General features: G+C 45.0%; 1 protein-coding gene across 1 annotated transcript; it reads left to right on the forward strand.

The window, feature by feature from the left end:
• Positions 1 to 333: 333 nt before the first annotated feature.
• On the forward strand, positions 334 to 12,630 carry DAGLB (diacylglycerol lipase beta). The gene is made up of 16 exons (XM_079320321.1): positions 334 to 574; positions 943 to 1,094; positions 3,245 to 3,419; positions 3,918 to 4,176; positions 4,252 to 4,377; positions 5,361 to 5,488; positions 6,402 to 6,528; positions 6,874 to 6,957; positions 7,166 to 7,243; positions 7,607 to 7,687; positions 7,776 to 7,903; positions 8,363 to 8,431; positions 8,527 to 8,599; positions 9,559 to 9,812; positions 11,228 to 11,715; positions 12,112 to 12,630. The coding sequence occupies exons 1-15, from the start codon at positions 480 to 482 to the stop codon at positions 11,418 to 11,420; spliced, it is 2,022 nt and encodes a 673-aa protein (XP_079176447.1). The 5' UTR covers positions 334 to 479; the 3' UTR covers positions 11,421 to 11,715; positions 12,112 to 12,630.
• The last annotated feature ends 482 nt before the right edge of the window (positions 12,631 to 13,112 follow it).

Genomic DNA, 13,112 nt, shown 5'->3' on the forward strand with positions numbered 1-13,112 from the left:
AAAAAGTTTTTAAGGCTCTGAGGGAAGCAATGATGGCTGAGCTCTGCTTGTGCTGCAGAGGGTTCGGTGCTTGCGTGTGTTTTGTTTTATCTTGGGTTTAATTTGCCGTCGTTATCTCGGTTAGTGCAGGACAGCGGAGGGAGCGCAGGGCCGTGCCCGCGCCTCGCTCTGTGACGTCATTCAGCAGCCGCGTTGGAGTCTTGTTCCGGGGCGGCGTGACGTCATGGGGAACTGACATCACGGTTTGGTGCCGCCCCGCCCACTGGGCCGCATTGCGCACGCGCTCTGAGCGCCACCGCCCTTTTCCGCCGCGCCGCGCTCTCCCGCCAGGCGCATGCGCGGCCGGGCGGGGCGGGGCGATGTGCGCGGGGCGGGGCCGGGCCGCGTGACGTCACGGCGCCGTGAGGCCGTGCCCGCCCCGGCGGGCGGTGAGGCCTGAGGGCGGCGGGGGGCGTGAGGGGCCCCGCGGGACCCGCAGCATGCCGGGGCTCGTGCTGTTCGGCCGCCGCTGGGCCATCGGCAGCGACGACTTCGTACTGCCGGGAGCCTTCGAGCTGTTCGTCAGGCTGGTGTGGTAAGGCGCGCCCGGGGCCGCTGCCCGGCGGGGTGAGCGCTGCCGCTGCGCTCGGGCCGCCGCCACCCGCCGGGCTCCAGCTGCGAGTAGCGCTCCTGCGGTTTCGTAATTAATGCGGTGACTGCTTTGTGTCCTCCGGCCGCGGCGCTTTGGGAGCTGAGGGAGGGAGCCGGGCTCGGTCTGCGCTCGGCTGAAGTGTAATTCCTGCTGTAGTGGTTTATCCTGGCACTTTCCTTATGTAACAGGTCCCTCGCTGTTAATCTTGGTGCAGTGCTTTCATTAACACGGCTGCTGCCGCTCAGGTGATCGCCTCGCAGAAGGCACTTTTCCCTTCCTGCTGTAACTGTTGTTATCTCCCTTCCCGGCAGGTGGATTGGGATTTTTGTCCTTTACACGGTTCACAAGGGGCAGTTTAATTGTCCCGGGGGAGGATTGCTGCACAGCTACCTGCTCGGCCTCATCATTCTTCTGGCTTCCATAATATGTGCATTATCTGCTCTTGTGTATGTTAGTATGCAAGGTAAACAGTTAATAATTATGTTTTGTGTTTATCTAGTAGGATTGTAACAGATGTGTGTTTTTAATCCGGAGCTGACATTAAAAGCTACCAAAAAATTTGAAGTGTTTTCGTGGTAGTCAGACTTGAAAAACTCCATCAGCATTAACATATTTGCTTTAGTAGTATTACCTTTGTTAGCCTGGAACCTCACATAATAAATAGATAGAGCAGCTCAGTGCAGCTAATGGTTCATTACCATGAGAGCATCCTGAAAACTCTGCATGATCTCTGATGTAACACTGCTCCACCTCTCTGGCAGGAATTTAGGGAAGTGTATTCAGAATTATTTGAAGTATCCTGTTAGTTCTGCCTTGCATGGGCAGGTTTATTCATGTCTTGTGAAAGTCCCTTACCTGCAGTGGGCTGCTTGGGGAAAAACACACAGAAAAGTGAATTGTATAAATGTCATCATGAAACTGAAAATGAGTACTGTTAAATAGAGCAGAACAGCTTGAAATGTATGGCTGAACAGAAGTAAGGACCCAAATGCAACTTCTAATTATTTTTAGAAATGGTTCATTTTGGGTTAAAATTGCTAGGAAAGCTTTTTTCTGGTGAGGCGCCTGATCATCGAAGCAATGTTAAGAAGATTAATTTGAAATATGTGTGTGGTCTCTGGAGTAACAGATGAGACTCCACAGTTTCTAATATCTTGGTTCTCATGACTCACTGAAAATAAGTGTTTATGCTTCTGTAAATAAGTATTTATACTTATTTATTTAAGAGTGTGTGAAGAGAAGCTATGACAGAACAGAGGTGTGGATGATAATCCTGGCCTTTATCTGACTGCTGGTTTTGTTAGAGTTTGCAGAGTAAGATCAGCCAGACTGTGATGTTTATATCAAAGTTTCACTGAATAGTCTGGGTTGGTAGAGACCCACAGCCCTCATCAGTCCAGCTCTTAAGTGAATGGGCCATAGAGGGGTCAAAGGCATGTCCTTGGTGCTGTCAGCACCAGGCTCTAACCAAAGCTGCAGAGGTGAGGGATGTAACTGGAAATAGCAGTGATAAAAGAACCTTGTTCAGTATGAAAGTACAGCTGCGAGGCCATTGTAACTAATTGTAACTAAGAAATGGAAGAATTCTGAGGCTGGATCTCCAGGAAAACAAAGGCTGAGGTGTGTTGGACTGTGGTTGGGACGTGTGGGTCTGGGTGTGCTTGCAGCAGCCCTTGTGCTGCCCTGAGGATTGGTGATGCCAACAGGGAGCCTGGCTGGAGCCTCACACCCTGGCTGCTGCTGAGAAAGGAAAAGTTCTTTAGAGGACACACAATTCCATCTAATTGTGTCTGTGTGAGCAAGCAGGCTGCTGCAGGACAGGCTGCAACCTGGGAGTGGGAAAAAGAAAACTCTCAATCCAGGGCGTTTGAAACAGTTTTATCACTGGGTGTGAACTGTAACTTTGTAATTGGAAAACAGTTCCCAAAGTTTGTTTTTTTTCTGCAGCCTTTACAAATTACTTGTCTACACCTGAGCACGCACACCCCACTGCCTCATTACCCTGGGATGAGCAGCCTGGTTTAAGGAGATGAGCTGGCCAAAAGTTACTCCCTTTTTTATTGCCTTAGAGTGCTAAAATGAAGAGCTTATTAGTAAGGTAACAAAACAGAAAATAGCCTGAGAAGTATTTGTCCTGGTAATCGTCCTAGTTTTGTTCTCCTGTTATTATTAACTCTATTAAAAAAACTTTGTAGCCCAGCAAAATAGCATCTGAAAATGAAATATTAACCAGCTAAAAGCTAAAAAGAATAACAAAAGCAGGCCCCAAGAGTCACAAGGAGCTGTAGGTGAGCCAGTGCTCCTGGATGCAGCTTTGGCTTACATGGGGCACAGCACTGCTGCCTCAAGTTCAGAGCAGAACTGTCTCTGGCTGGAGTTGTTTTGGGTTTTAGCAGAGTATATTCTAAGAATCACAGCTAGAAATCCATTGTTGTTTTTTTCTTTTCCTTAGCTTCAATTATAGCTTTCCATTAGTATGGGAGAACTTTATAGTTTCACTTATGTTTCTTACTTTCTCTAAAATGCAGAAAGTTCCTCTTTCCAGATAGGATTTTATGTAGTCAAGGTGCATTCGTGAACAGTTCTTATTTTAAATTCTCTCTCTGATTTCAGGAACAATTTCTAATCCAGGCCCAAGAAAATCACTTCCCAAAATACTTTATACTCGCCTGCTTCTCTATTTCCCTGAATTCATCTGGGCTGTTGTAGGAGCTGTGTGGGTGTCAGACAACAGTGTGCAGTGTGAGAAGACTGTGATCAATGGTGTCATTGGGACAGTTATTGCAAGGTAAAGGTGCCTCCCCACTAATCTGAGCTTGACAGTGTATGGGAAAAGGAAAGAGAGCTGGTATCCTTCCCTAAAAAAGCTGCTTGCCTTGGGAGAGAGAACATGTCCTGCAGTGAAGGAAAGGAAGTGAATGTCAGAAAGGGTAAGAGGGGCAATGGGAGTGTAGAAAACTGGATAAATATGAAGAGTGTAGTAACCTGATCACTTAGCTGGTGGTGAGAATGGAACTGACACTCTGTGCTGCTGCTTCCAAAGCACTGGGCTGTGATTGCAGGTTTGATGCCCTGTGTGAACTGAGCCAAAGCCTTGTTGTGGTGCCCAGAGTATTGCAAGCACAGCCCAAAGAGCTGCAGCCTCAGGACAGCAGCAGCAGGCTCCATACAGGATTCCATACCCAGCTTGGGTTTCAGTCTGCCAACATCTGTAACTGGGATTTCTTGCACACTTGTCAGAGGTGTCTGCTTTCACTGTCTGTTACCCCTCCCTCCTGTCTGGCAGCTGGATTATCATTGTCTTTACCATCATTGGAGTTGTCATTGTCTTTGACCCCCTCGGGGGGAAGAAAACTTTCTACCTGGACGGTGTGAGTCGCAACCTGGAGAGCAGCCAGTCGGGGCAGCTGCTGTACAAGGTGAAGAGCTCTGCCACCAGGGTGTGGGAGAAGAGGATCAGGCTGCTGTGCTGCTGCATCGTGCAGGATGATGAGCACAGGGTGGCCTTCACCAGCATCGCCGAGCTCTTCCGCACCTACTTCTCAGTAAGGGGGGAGCCCTGCTCCTGTTTGCCACCTGCAGCTGGGGGATGCTTTCACATCTTCCATGTCTTTGTACAGGACACTGATCTGGTGCCAAGTGACATAGCAGCTGGTTTGATCCTGCTCCATCAAGAGCAAGATAAAATGGAAAATTGTCCCAAAGAGCCTGAAGAAGTCCTGTGTCATTCTCCATCTTCTCTCGTGGTAAGACAGGGTTGGTGCAGCCACTGGTGTCATTCTAGGAAATGGTGCCAGATCAAATTGCAATGCACTTCTTTCTGGGGAGGGTTTTTTTGTTTTGTTTATTCTTCTAATAAAATTAAACACTGCAGTAAAAATTCACAGCAATATACGTTATTAATAAATGCAATGAAAACAAGTTTGGAGTGAAAACCATTTTTCTGCTTTTGCATGAGTAGAATTTTGAATGGGGAATTAAGTGCAAAAAAAGGAATCGTTTAGGACATTTGTTCATTATTGAACAGTTGGGAGAGAAAAGGCACAGAGGGAGAATGAATATTTGGTGCTGTTTACATAGAACTGAGATGGTAATCTTCTAGTATATATATAGGGCTGTTTGTCTGCTGCAAATACCCAGACAAGGTAAGAAGCAAAAATAGCACCTTTTAAATGCTTGCAGGTGGTGAGTTAGTTTGCTAACTGATTTTTGCTGGTCTTAGTGGAAAAGTGCCTTTGTAAATTTTTTCCCCTCCTTTTAGCCTGTGTTTCATAGATGTGTGTAGTTGTACCTCAACTAGTGCATCTCTGTCAGCTTCCTTTTGAATCCAGCCAGTGTGATGGGATTGTGCTTTAAAAGTCTGTACCAGAGAGATCTGCTGCAGACTCTTTAGCCTTCCCTTGGACATCCTTAGGTAACACATTTGAGTGAATGTTTTCAGCATTGAGCTTATCAATGTATCAGCATTGGAAGAAACTGATTCAGTGAGAGCTTTTCAAGATCATTGAGTTAAAAAAAATCACAGACATAAATAAAATAAACACAGACATTTTCCTGAAATACAAAGTGGCTATTTTTAGTTCCTCTTAGACCTTGAGGTTTTCCTTTTGGGTAATGTGTATTTCATCATGCCTTGATATTCACTAGCCTGTGTTCAGTTTTATTCTGAGGCTGCCTAACACACCTTCCTCCCTTTCTCTGCTTCCTTCTCTTTCCTTTGTGCTTCCAGACAGATGATTTGGATGTTGAGCTGGAGAATGCTGCTCACTACATGCTGTTTGCTGCAGCTGCCTATGGCTGGCCCTACTACCTGTACACCAACCCATATACTGCACTCTGTAAGCTCAATGGTGACTGGTAGGTTTGACCCAAGAGCTTAAAAACCAATAGCTGCCTTCTATTTAATTAGTCTTAGCAGAAATAAAATAGTTACAATAGCAGTATTTTTGTTGCATGAAATTATATCACTCATGGCAGTCCATGAGCTTGACTGTTAGAATTATCTTTCAGAATTTCAGAGAAACAAAATTCCAATGTCTTTCCATCCTCACACAGATTGGCTTTTTTTCCATGGGAAAAGTTTGTGATTGAGATTAAAAAAATCATTTAGTAAAATGACACAGAAAGAATCAAATTAATTAAAACATGTTTTAAAACGAGGCTTTTTAGAGGTGCCTTTTGGGCACAAATTTACATATAGAAATAAAAGTTTATCAGTAGTTTTCTCTGTCCTAAGGAATTAGCAGAAGTTCCCTGTCCCTACAGCCTCCTTTTTGTTCCTTTTGGCCCCTTTACTCAAAAATGTTTATGGTCACTTTGCAATTTTGCATATTGCTAGGTAGGATTACTGTATGTGATCACTGATACTTGTGACTGAAAAAAATGATTTCTGTAATTATTTAATATTAAATATTCTCATAGTCTACTGAAATATAAATTCCTTGGAGAAAAAATTGTCACATAATACTGTGGGTAAAACATGAGGATAAGATTGCTGTGCAGATTGAATTTCCTGTTTCCTTGTTTGTATTTTATCTCAGTGGCTTGTAATCTTAAGAATTCTTATCTTGCTGCACTGTTTGCTCTGCCAATGATCCTGTAACAAGGCAGAGGTGACATCTTGGATCAGAATTTTTACTGGTGCTATTGCAAAATGAAAGCACTTTTGATTCCTGGCAGAAGGCCCTCTGCAAATTGAACTGAGTTTGATTCCTTGAAAGGAAACAAAAAAATTGGAACGTGAAAGTTTTTTCTCTTCTGTGTTTGTTAGTTGCAGAAATAGACCAACAGATTCTGATATAACGGGCAGTGACCGTCACAACTTTCACTTTGGATCCATCCTAAAAATAACAGGACTGCAGTACAGAGACTTCATCCATGTCAGTTTTCATAACAAGGTAAACAATCTGGACAGGCATTCAGCAAGCTGTGGTGATTCATTCAGGGAAAACAAGGGGTGAAGGGTCTAGTTTGCCCTCAGCATTTACTAAGTGTAAGAATGCAAAGCCAAATGAAAACATTCAGTGTGGATTTCTTTTCTAATTTAACAGAACAGCCACAAAACCACTGAGGTAAATCTGTCTCAGTATTGAAAAAAGGCACTTAGACTAACTAAATAAGAGACAATTCAGCTTCTTTCCTTAGTACAGTATGGAGCTCTATAAGAGCTTCCAGAAGGTGAGAACAAGTGCTTGCCCTTACAAAACTTTGGTGCCTTTACTAATTACATTTTTCTCCTCCAGATCTATGAGATTCCATTTTTTGTTGCCTTGGATCACAAAAAAGAAGCCATTGTGGTCGCAGTGAGAGGAACCTTGTCTTTTGAGGTATCATCCATCTGATATCAATAATTAGTTTTATAGAAATGAGTGAACTCCCAGTACCTAGTTACACAGCTGTGGGTGCTGTGTGTTTGCTGGGGTTGGTGCTGTGTGGTGGGATGTGGTGATGTCCCTGTGACAGGGCTGAGCAGCAGAGCATGAGCCATGAGCCCCACAGCCCTGCAGGGAGCTCTGACCAAGGCTTTGTTCACAGGACATTCTCACTGATCTGTCAGCAGACTGTGAAGACCTGACCCTGGAGGAGGTTCTGGAGAATGGGTTTGTGCATAAGGTGTGTGCAGCCTGTGGCTCTTTGTAGATCAGCTCAGCAGCAGCAAGCTATAAACACCTGGATCCTTAGTTAAACAAGAATATTCTCCTTGTCAGAAGGATTGCACAAATTATTTTGGTGTTTGGTGCATCAAATACTGCAAGGTAGAATGTTTGATCCTCTTGTCAGACTTCGTGTCCTCATGAAATATCCCAAAACCTTTGTAACTCATATGTACATTACACACAGACCCCTGTCAGGAGCATGTCAAAGAGAAGACCAGCTTTGCAAAAAGAAGTTGTGCTGTGATGGTGTTGTATTTAACCTACACATGTATCACACCTGAGATGAGATACCCTTCTAACCTGAGCTGCTCTCTTGTAGGGAATCACTCAGGCTGCAAATTACATCTATCGAAAGCTAATAAACGATGGAATTTTAAACCAGGCTTTCACTATTGCCCCCGTAAGTTACCTTCCAAATAACTTGATTTGTCAGAAAAAATACCCTCAGATTTTCCTGTGTCCATCTAAGTTTGTCTTTCTGTCTGCAGGAATACAGACTTGTGATAGTTGGTCACAGTTTGGGTGGTGGCACAGCATCTATCTTGGCCATCATGCTCAGGAACTCCTTCCCCACTCTGAGGTGTTATGCCTTCTCTCCCCCAGGGGGGCTCTTGAGGTGAGACACTTCTGCTGCTTGGTTCTGTGGCTAAGCTCTAAAAGTCAAGACAGCTGCCAGCTGTGTTGGTAGCTGTGGGCTGACTGTGGGAAGTGTTTGTATGTTCCCCACTCTCCACTGAAATTAATTTGCTCCATCTGGAGTTACAGTCTTGACTGAGCATTGCAGAATGAAACACATCTGGGGAATTCTGTCATTCAGTAAATTAGAGTTTAAAATAAATGTTCCAGACCTGACTTGTCTGCCTTGGCCTGTTGGACATCTACACACCCTTAGAGTCAGCACAGAAGTTGCTCTGTCACCCTCAGCAGGGAGGTCTGAACACCCACTGAGGCACTGACTGCAAGTGCTGCTGTCACATACTTGTATTTTTACTGAATTAAAATGATCATCCTAAAACTAAAGTGTGCTTATCTCCTTAGTACACCTAAACTGTCTTTTTTCTTTTTTTTTTTTTAGCAAATCACTTGCAGATTACACTAAGCATTTCATTGTTTCAGTCATTGTTGGAAAAGACCTTGTTGCAAGGTGAGATGAAAATACTTTTAAATTGATATTTTGAGATGTGTTTGATAGCAGACAATGGGAGGCTTTGCTTCACTTTGTTCTGTGTGTTTAAACAGGTTAAGTATGCCCAACATGGAGGATTTAAAGAGAAGAATAGTGAGAATTGTGGCAAACTGCAACAGACCCAAGGTAACTAAATGCAGTTCTTGGTTAAAATTGTGGAATTGTTACCTGAGTTATGTCCCAGATTTAATGCAGAACTGCTGGTGTGTGTATTTTTGATCTTAAAGCTGAGAGTTTGTGTTTCAGAACAAAATAGTTTGCTTTTAATTCAGTCACAATTGTATTATTCTCTTATTCTGTGAGGTTGTGTTGTTGGGAATTAGGATTCAGTAAGCCTCCCAGTATACCAGTTTACAACATCCAAGACTTGAAATTATCTGTTTGCTAGTTTTGCTGATAAAGGAAACAATTAAAATGGGAAAAATCCAAAACCCCGAACAGCTAAATTTTGTAAAGTCAGTAAGATTTCTTATTTTAATAGTGTAATAACTAGTACCAGGAGGTGAACAAATTATTACTTTTACTTGTATATTACTGTTAGAATAGCACTTCTCTGTAACAGTGTTAATTCTTCACCTCTTTTTGCTGTGAGTGGGAAACAGTTTTGAACAGGCTGGATCAGTGTGGTGCCAGCAGGATGGTGCTGGGGGTACAGAGGTGGGGCTCAAAGATTCAGAACTGCCATTTTTGAACATCTGAATCTGCCATACCCACAAGGATTCCATGTTGAGATGAGCAGAGACATCATAAATACAGAATAAGATAATGAAGTTAGAAGTTGCAGGTGTAAGAAAAGTTAAACCTGCAGAGCAGAATCCACATGGAGTAATTCAGCTGGTAAAGATGGTAATGTTTTCTGTAGTATTACTGAAGGCTTAGCATCCATACTGTTGAAATGAATTTTACTGTGGGAAAAATTCAGGAAGGAGATAATTACCAAACAAAATTTGGGGGAGCATGTGCATAAAGTAATCTTTAAAGTTTTAATTGTATTTTCAGATGAAGTGTGTGCAAGCACACAACTAGAATAAGTTACTTGAAGAGATGCCAAACCTCAATTGGACTGTTGTTCTCTGTGGTTTCAGTACCAGATTTTGCTGAGGGGGTGTTGGTACGAGGTGTTTGGAGGAGATCCCGATGACTTCCCGACAGAGCTGGATGGGAGGAGCCAGGACGCCCTGACCCAGCCCCTCCTGGCCGAGGAGAGCCTGATGGTTCATCGGTCCCCTTCCTACAACGCCCTGGAGGAGGAGCCACACTTCAATTCACCCCCTCAGTATCCTCATCTGTACCTGCCTGGAAAGATTATCCACATTGTTGAAGAATGCAGCTCTAGGAGGTAAGTGAAATGATGAATTCCACTCTCCTGTCTGCCTAAAGTCTGCTTACAGCTCCCTGTCCCTTTTGGAGTACACATTCCCAGCTTTGTGACTTACCTGCATCTCCAGTACCCAGTTTTGGCTACTACACATTGCCCAGTTTTCAGTTTCTATTCTGTGCCTCCCAGCTTCTTTCTGTTTCTCTTCAAGTCCTGAGCACTTTTCTCTTTATGCCTGTTCCCACCCATTTATTGCAGCTGCTGAAGTGAGGACTTTGAACACCAAGACTGGCAAGTTCAGCTTTGCCAGGCTGCAGTTTCTGCCCAATCTGCCCTGTCCTGATAGTGGTGAAGTGCTACCAAAATACTTTGGTACTGAGCAGTGCCATGAGTGCTGCTGATTAGAAGGAGGTGCAGCAGTGCCTGTAATGCTGACCCAGAGCTGCAGCTGCCCCAGCACCCAGAGTCTGCCCACATAGTCTGTGGCTTTTCCTGCCACTTGCTGCTTTTCTGTGGATGCAGGAAGCTGAGACAAAGACACCAGAAAGCTGAAAGTGCTGGAAATGGGAGAATTGTGGCTTTGTTGGGGCAATGTTGTGTTCAGGGTTTTTTTTTTTTTTTTTTTGTTGATGTTGGTTTTTTTTGGACAAAGCAACCTGAAACAGCCCATAAGCCAGGCAGGCCCTGATATCCTCTCGTGTTCTGAAACAGAAATAAGGGCATTTCTAACTTGCATTTGTCCCTTACAAAGAGGAAAGGAAAGGATTTGGGAGGAAATTCACTTCTTTCCTCCCATTCAGAAGATCAGTGTTTTGCTTAAGCTTCACATCTTTAATTTCTAACAATTTTAATACTGGTTTTCCAAGTTAGGTACTTGAACACCTCAGACCTGGGCAAGTTTTCCCAATGGCTGCTTTTCTACTTTATTGGGTTAATTTCTTTTCTTTTACTTCACAACACAACAGTTAATAATGGGAGTTTTTTTAAGGAGGCCTAGCACACAAGAGCCCCCAAAATGTATTTGGGATTTAATTTTAAACAATGGTGCATCCTATGTGCAGCATTAAATGTACTGCCTGTCTCTTGTTGATACCACTGTGTCTTGCTCCCTAAATCTGACATTTACCATGTGGGTGTGCAGTGTTTAATACCCTCCCCCTCCTTGCCCAGGCTGCATTCTGTAGTTTTAGGAGCAGATTATTTGGATTTTGATGGCTCCTTTCCCTGTTAAACCCAGTGTAGTTTGGTGCAGTTCTGCCCTCAGGGACATTCATGGCAGCAATTCCAGCTGTTTGCTGAAGGGCAGAGCTGCAGCTCCCTGGGATCCCTCCTGCTGCTGTGACAGGGTTCCAGCTCCTCCCTGAGCCATGTCCAGTCTCCATGTTGCCTGCTCAGTTCTGACAGAGCCATTGATTTGTGCTGTGTTTTCTCCCTAGGTTGTGTTCTTCAGATATTAAATATACAGCACGATGGTCGAACGAAACCGTCTTCAGCAGCATTTTAATAAGTCCCAAGATGATCACAGACCACATGCCAGATGTTGTGCTCAAAGCTCTGAACAGTTTGTCTCAGGAACATGGATCGTGTCTGTCGTGTCAAACACGAGACTACAGCCCCAGTGCAGTGTAAGCACAGCTCCAGGACTGGGAGGCTTTTTGCAGTTTCAGGTATTCAGGACACATTCCACTTTCATGCACAAGTGGATTTCAGTACTTTTCTCACATTGCATAAAATGAACAAGGGTCTTGGTGGCCGTGCCTCTGCAGCACCTGCGGGGACTGTTGTGCTGGAGAGGGCACAGGCTGTGTCTGTGCTGCAGGCTGGGCTTTTCCAGAGAGTTTTAGTGCTGGAGGGGGCACAGGCTGTGTCTGTGCTGCAGGCTGGGCTTTTCCAGAGAGTTTTAGTGCTGCAGGGGGCACAGGCTGTGTCTGTGCTGCAGGCTGGGCTTTTCCAGAGAGTTTTAGTGCTGCAGAGGGCACAGGCTGTGTCTGTGCTGCAGGCTGGGCTTTTCCAGAGAGTTTTAGTGCTGCAGGGGCACAGGCAGTGTCTGTGCTGCAGGCTGGGCTTTTCCAGAGAGTTTTAGTGCTGCAGGGGCACAGGCAGTGTCTGTGCTGCAGGCTGGGCTTTTCCAGAGAGTTTTAGTGCTGGAGGGGGCACAGGCAGTGTCTGTGCTGCAGGCTGGGCTTTTCCAGAGAGTTTTAGTGCTGCAGGGGCACAGGCAGTGTCTGTGCTGCAGGCTGGGCTTTTCCAGAGAGTTTTAGTGCTGCAGGGGCACAGGCAGTGTCTGTGCTGCAGGCTGGGCTTTTCCAGAGAGTTTTAGTGCTGGAGGGGGCACAGGCAGTGTCTGTGCTGCAGGCTGGGCTCCTGCCCAGGGTGGTGCGTTCGCGGCCGGGGCGGGCGGGGCCGGCCCGGATCCGCCCCGGTCATTGCACTACGTTTTCTTACAGACTCTGCTGGGATCCCGGGGTTGTGGAGAAGGGCTTGTTGTGGTTAAATGCTGCTTGGATATACATGTGCAATATTCTTTAATCTACCTGTCTTTTGTATGTGTTGATCTACATCACTGCTTTTATTGATTTGAAACTAAAACTACTTAATGAGAAGAAAAAAAAAAAACCATACAGACCCTGGCATCATGTTGGTCACCAGCTCTAGCTCCAGCTAGTGAGCACCACTCTGATTCTGCCAAGAATGTGTAACCAGTTGTAACAATTTTTTAAAAATGGGTTCCTTGTTTCTAGTGTGTAATTATTTTAATTTTTTTTTTCCTTTTTAAGGCTCAGCAGCATTTATTTAAAAGAAATTGATGTAAGTAAAGTATGATGTGGTTGAGAATTAACAGTGTGGATGTTCCTGCTGTGACACTCGGAGACAAAATTAAATGCAGAATAAAAACGTGGCTCCTGTGCAATGACAGGTACCAGTGCTGGCTGTCAGAGCAAAGTCAGGCAGGGACCAAGCTGCTTTCCAGGCCTGTGGGTCCCAGGGCAGCAGCCACTCTGGAGGAGGGGAAGCAACACACAGAGCCAGGCTTTAAATAAAAGCCTGGAATCTGGGGCATTTAAGCACAAAGTGTGAGTGGATCAGAGGAAAAGCATTTCTGTTTGCATAGAGGGGAGTGGAACAGAGAACCTGCCCCCCAGTATTGGCAGCTTTAGCCCAGTGCACAGGCAGCAGCAGGAGCTGCACTGAGAGCAGGGTCTCTGCAGAGCTGCTGCCAAGTGCTGTGTTTAGTTTGGGTTCTCAGAGCAGCTCTGCCAGCTTTGCAGACACACTGGGCTGCTGGCATGGAGCAAAACTGTGTGCTCAGAGTGGCACAAG

The sequence above is a fragment of the Erithacus rubecula genome, assembly GCF_903797595.1.
Source record: "Erithacus rubecula genome assembly, chromosome: 17".
NCBI lineage: Eukaryota > Metazoa > Chordata > Aves > Passeriformes > Muscicapidae > Erithacus > Erithacus rubecula.

Coding starts and splice junctions, on each gene's coding strand:
- DAGLB (XM_079320321.1), top strand. CDS start 480: ATGCCGGGGCTCGTGCTGTTCGGCCGCCGCTGGGCCATCGGCAGCGAC. Junction 575..942: donor CTGTTCGTCAGGCTGGTGTG/GTAAGGCGCGCC, acceptor CCTTCCCGGCAG/GTGGATTGGGATTTTTGTCC. Junction 8,600..9,558: donor CAAACTGCAACAGACCCAAG/GTAACTAAATGC, acceptor CTGTGGTTTCAG/TACCAGATTTTGCTGAGGGG.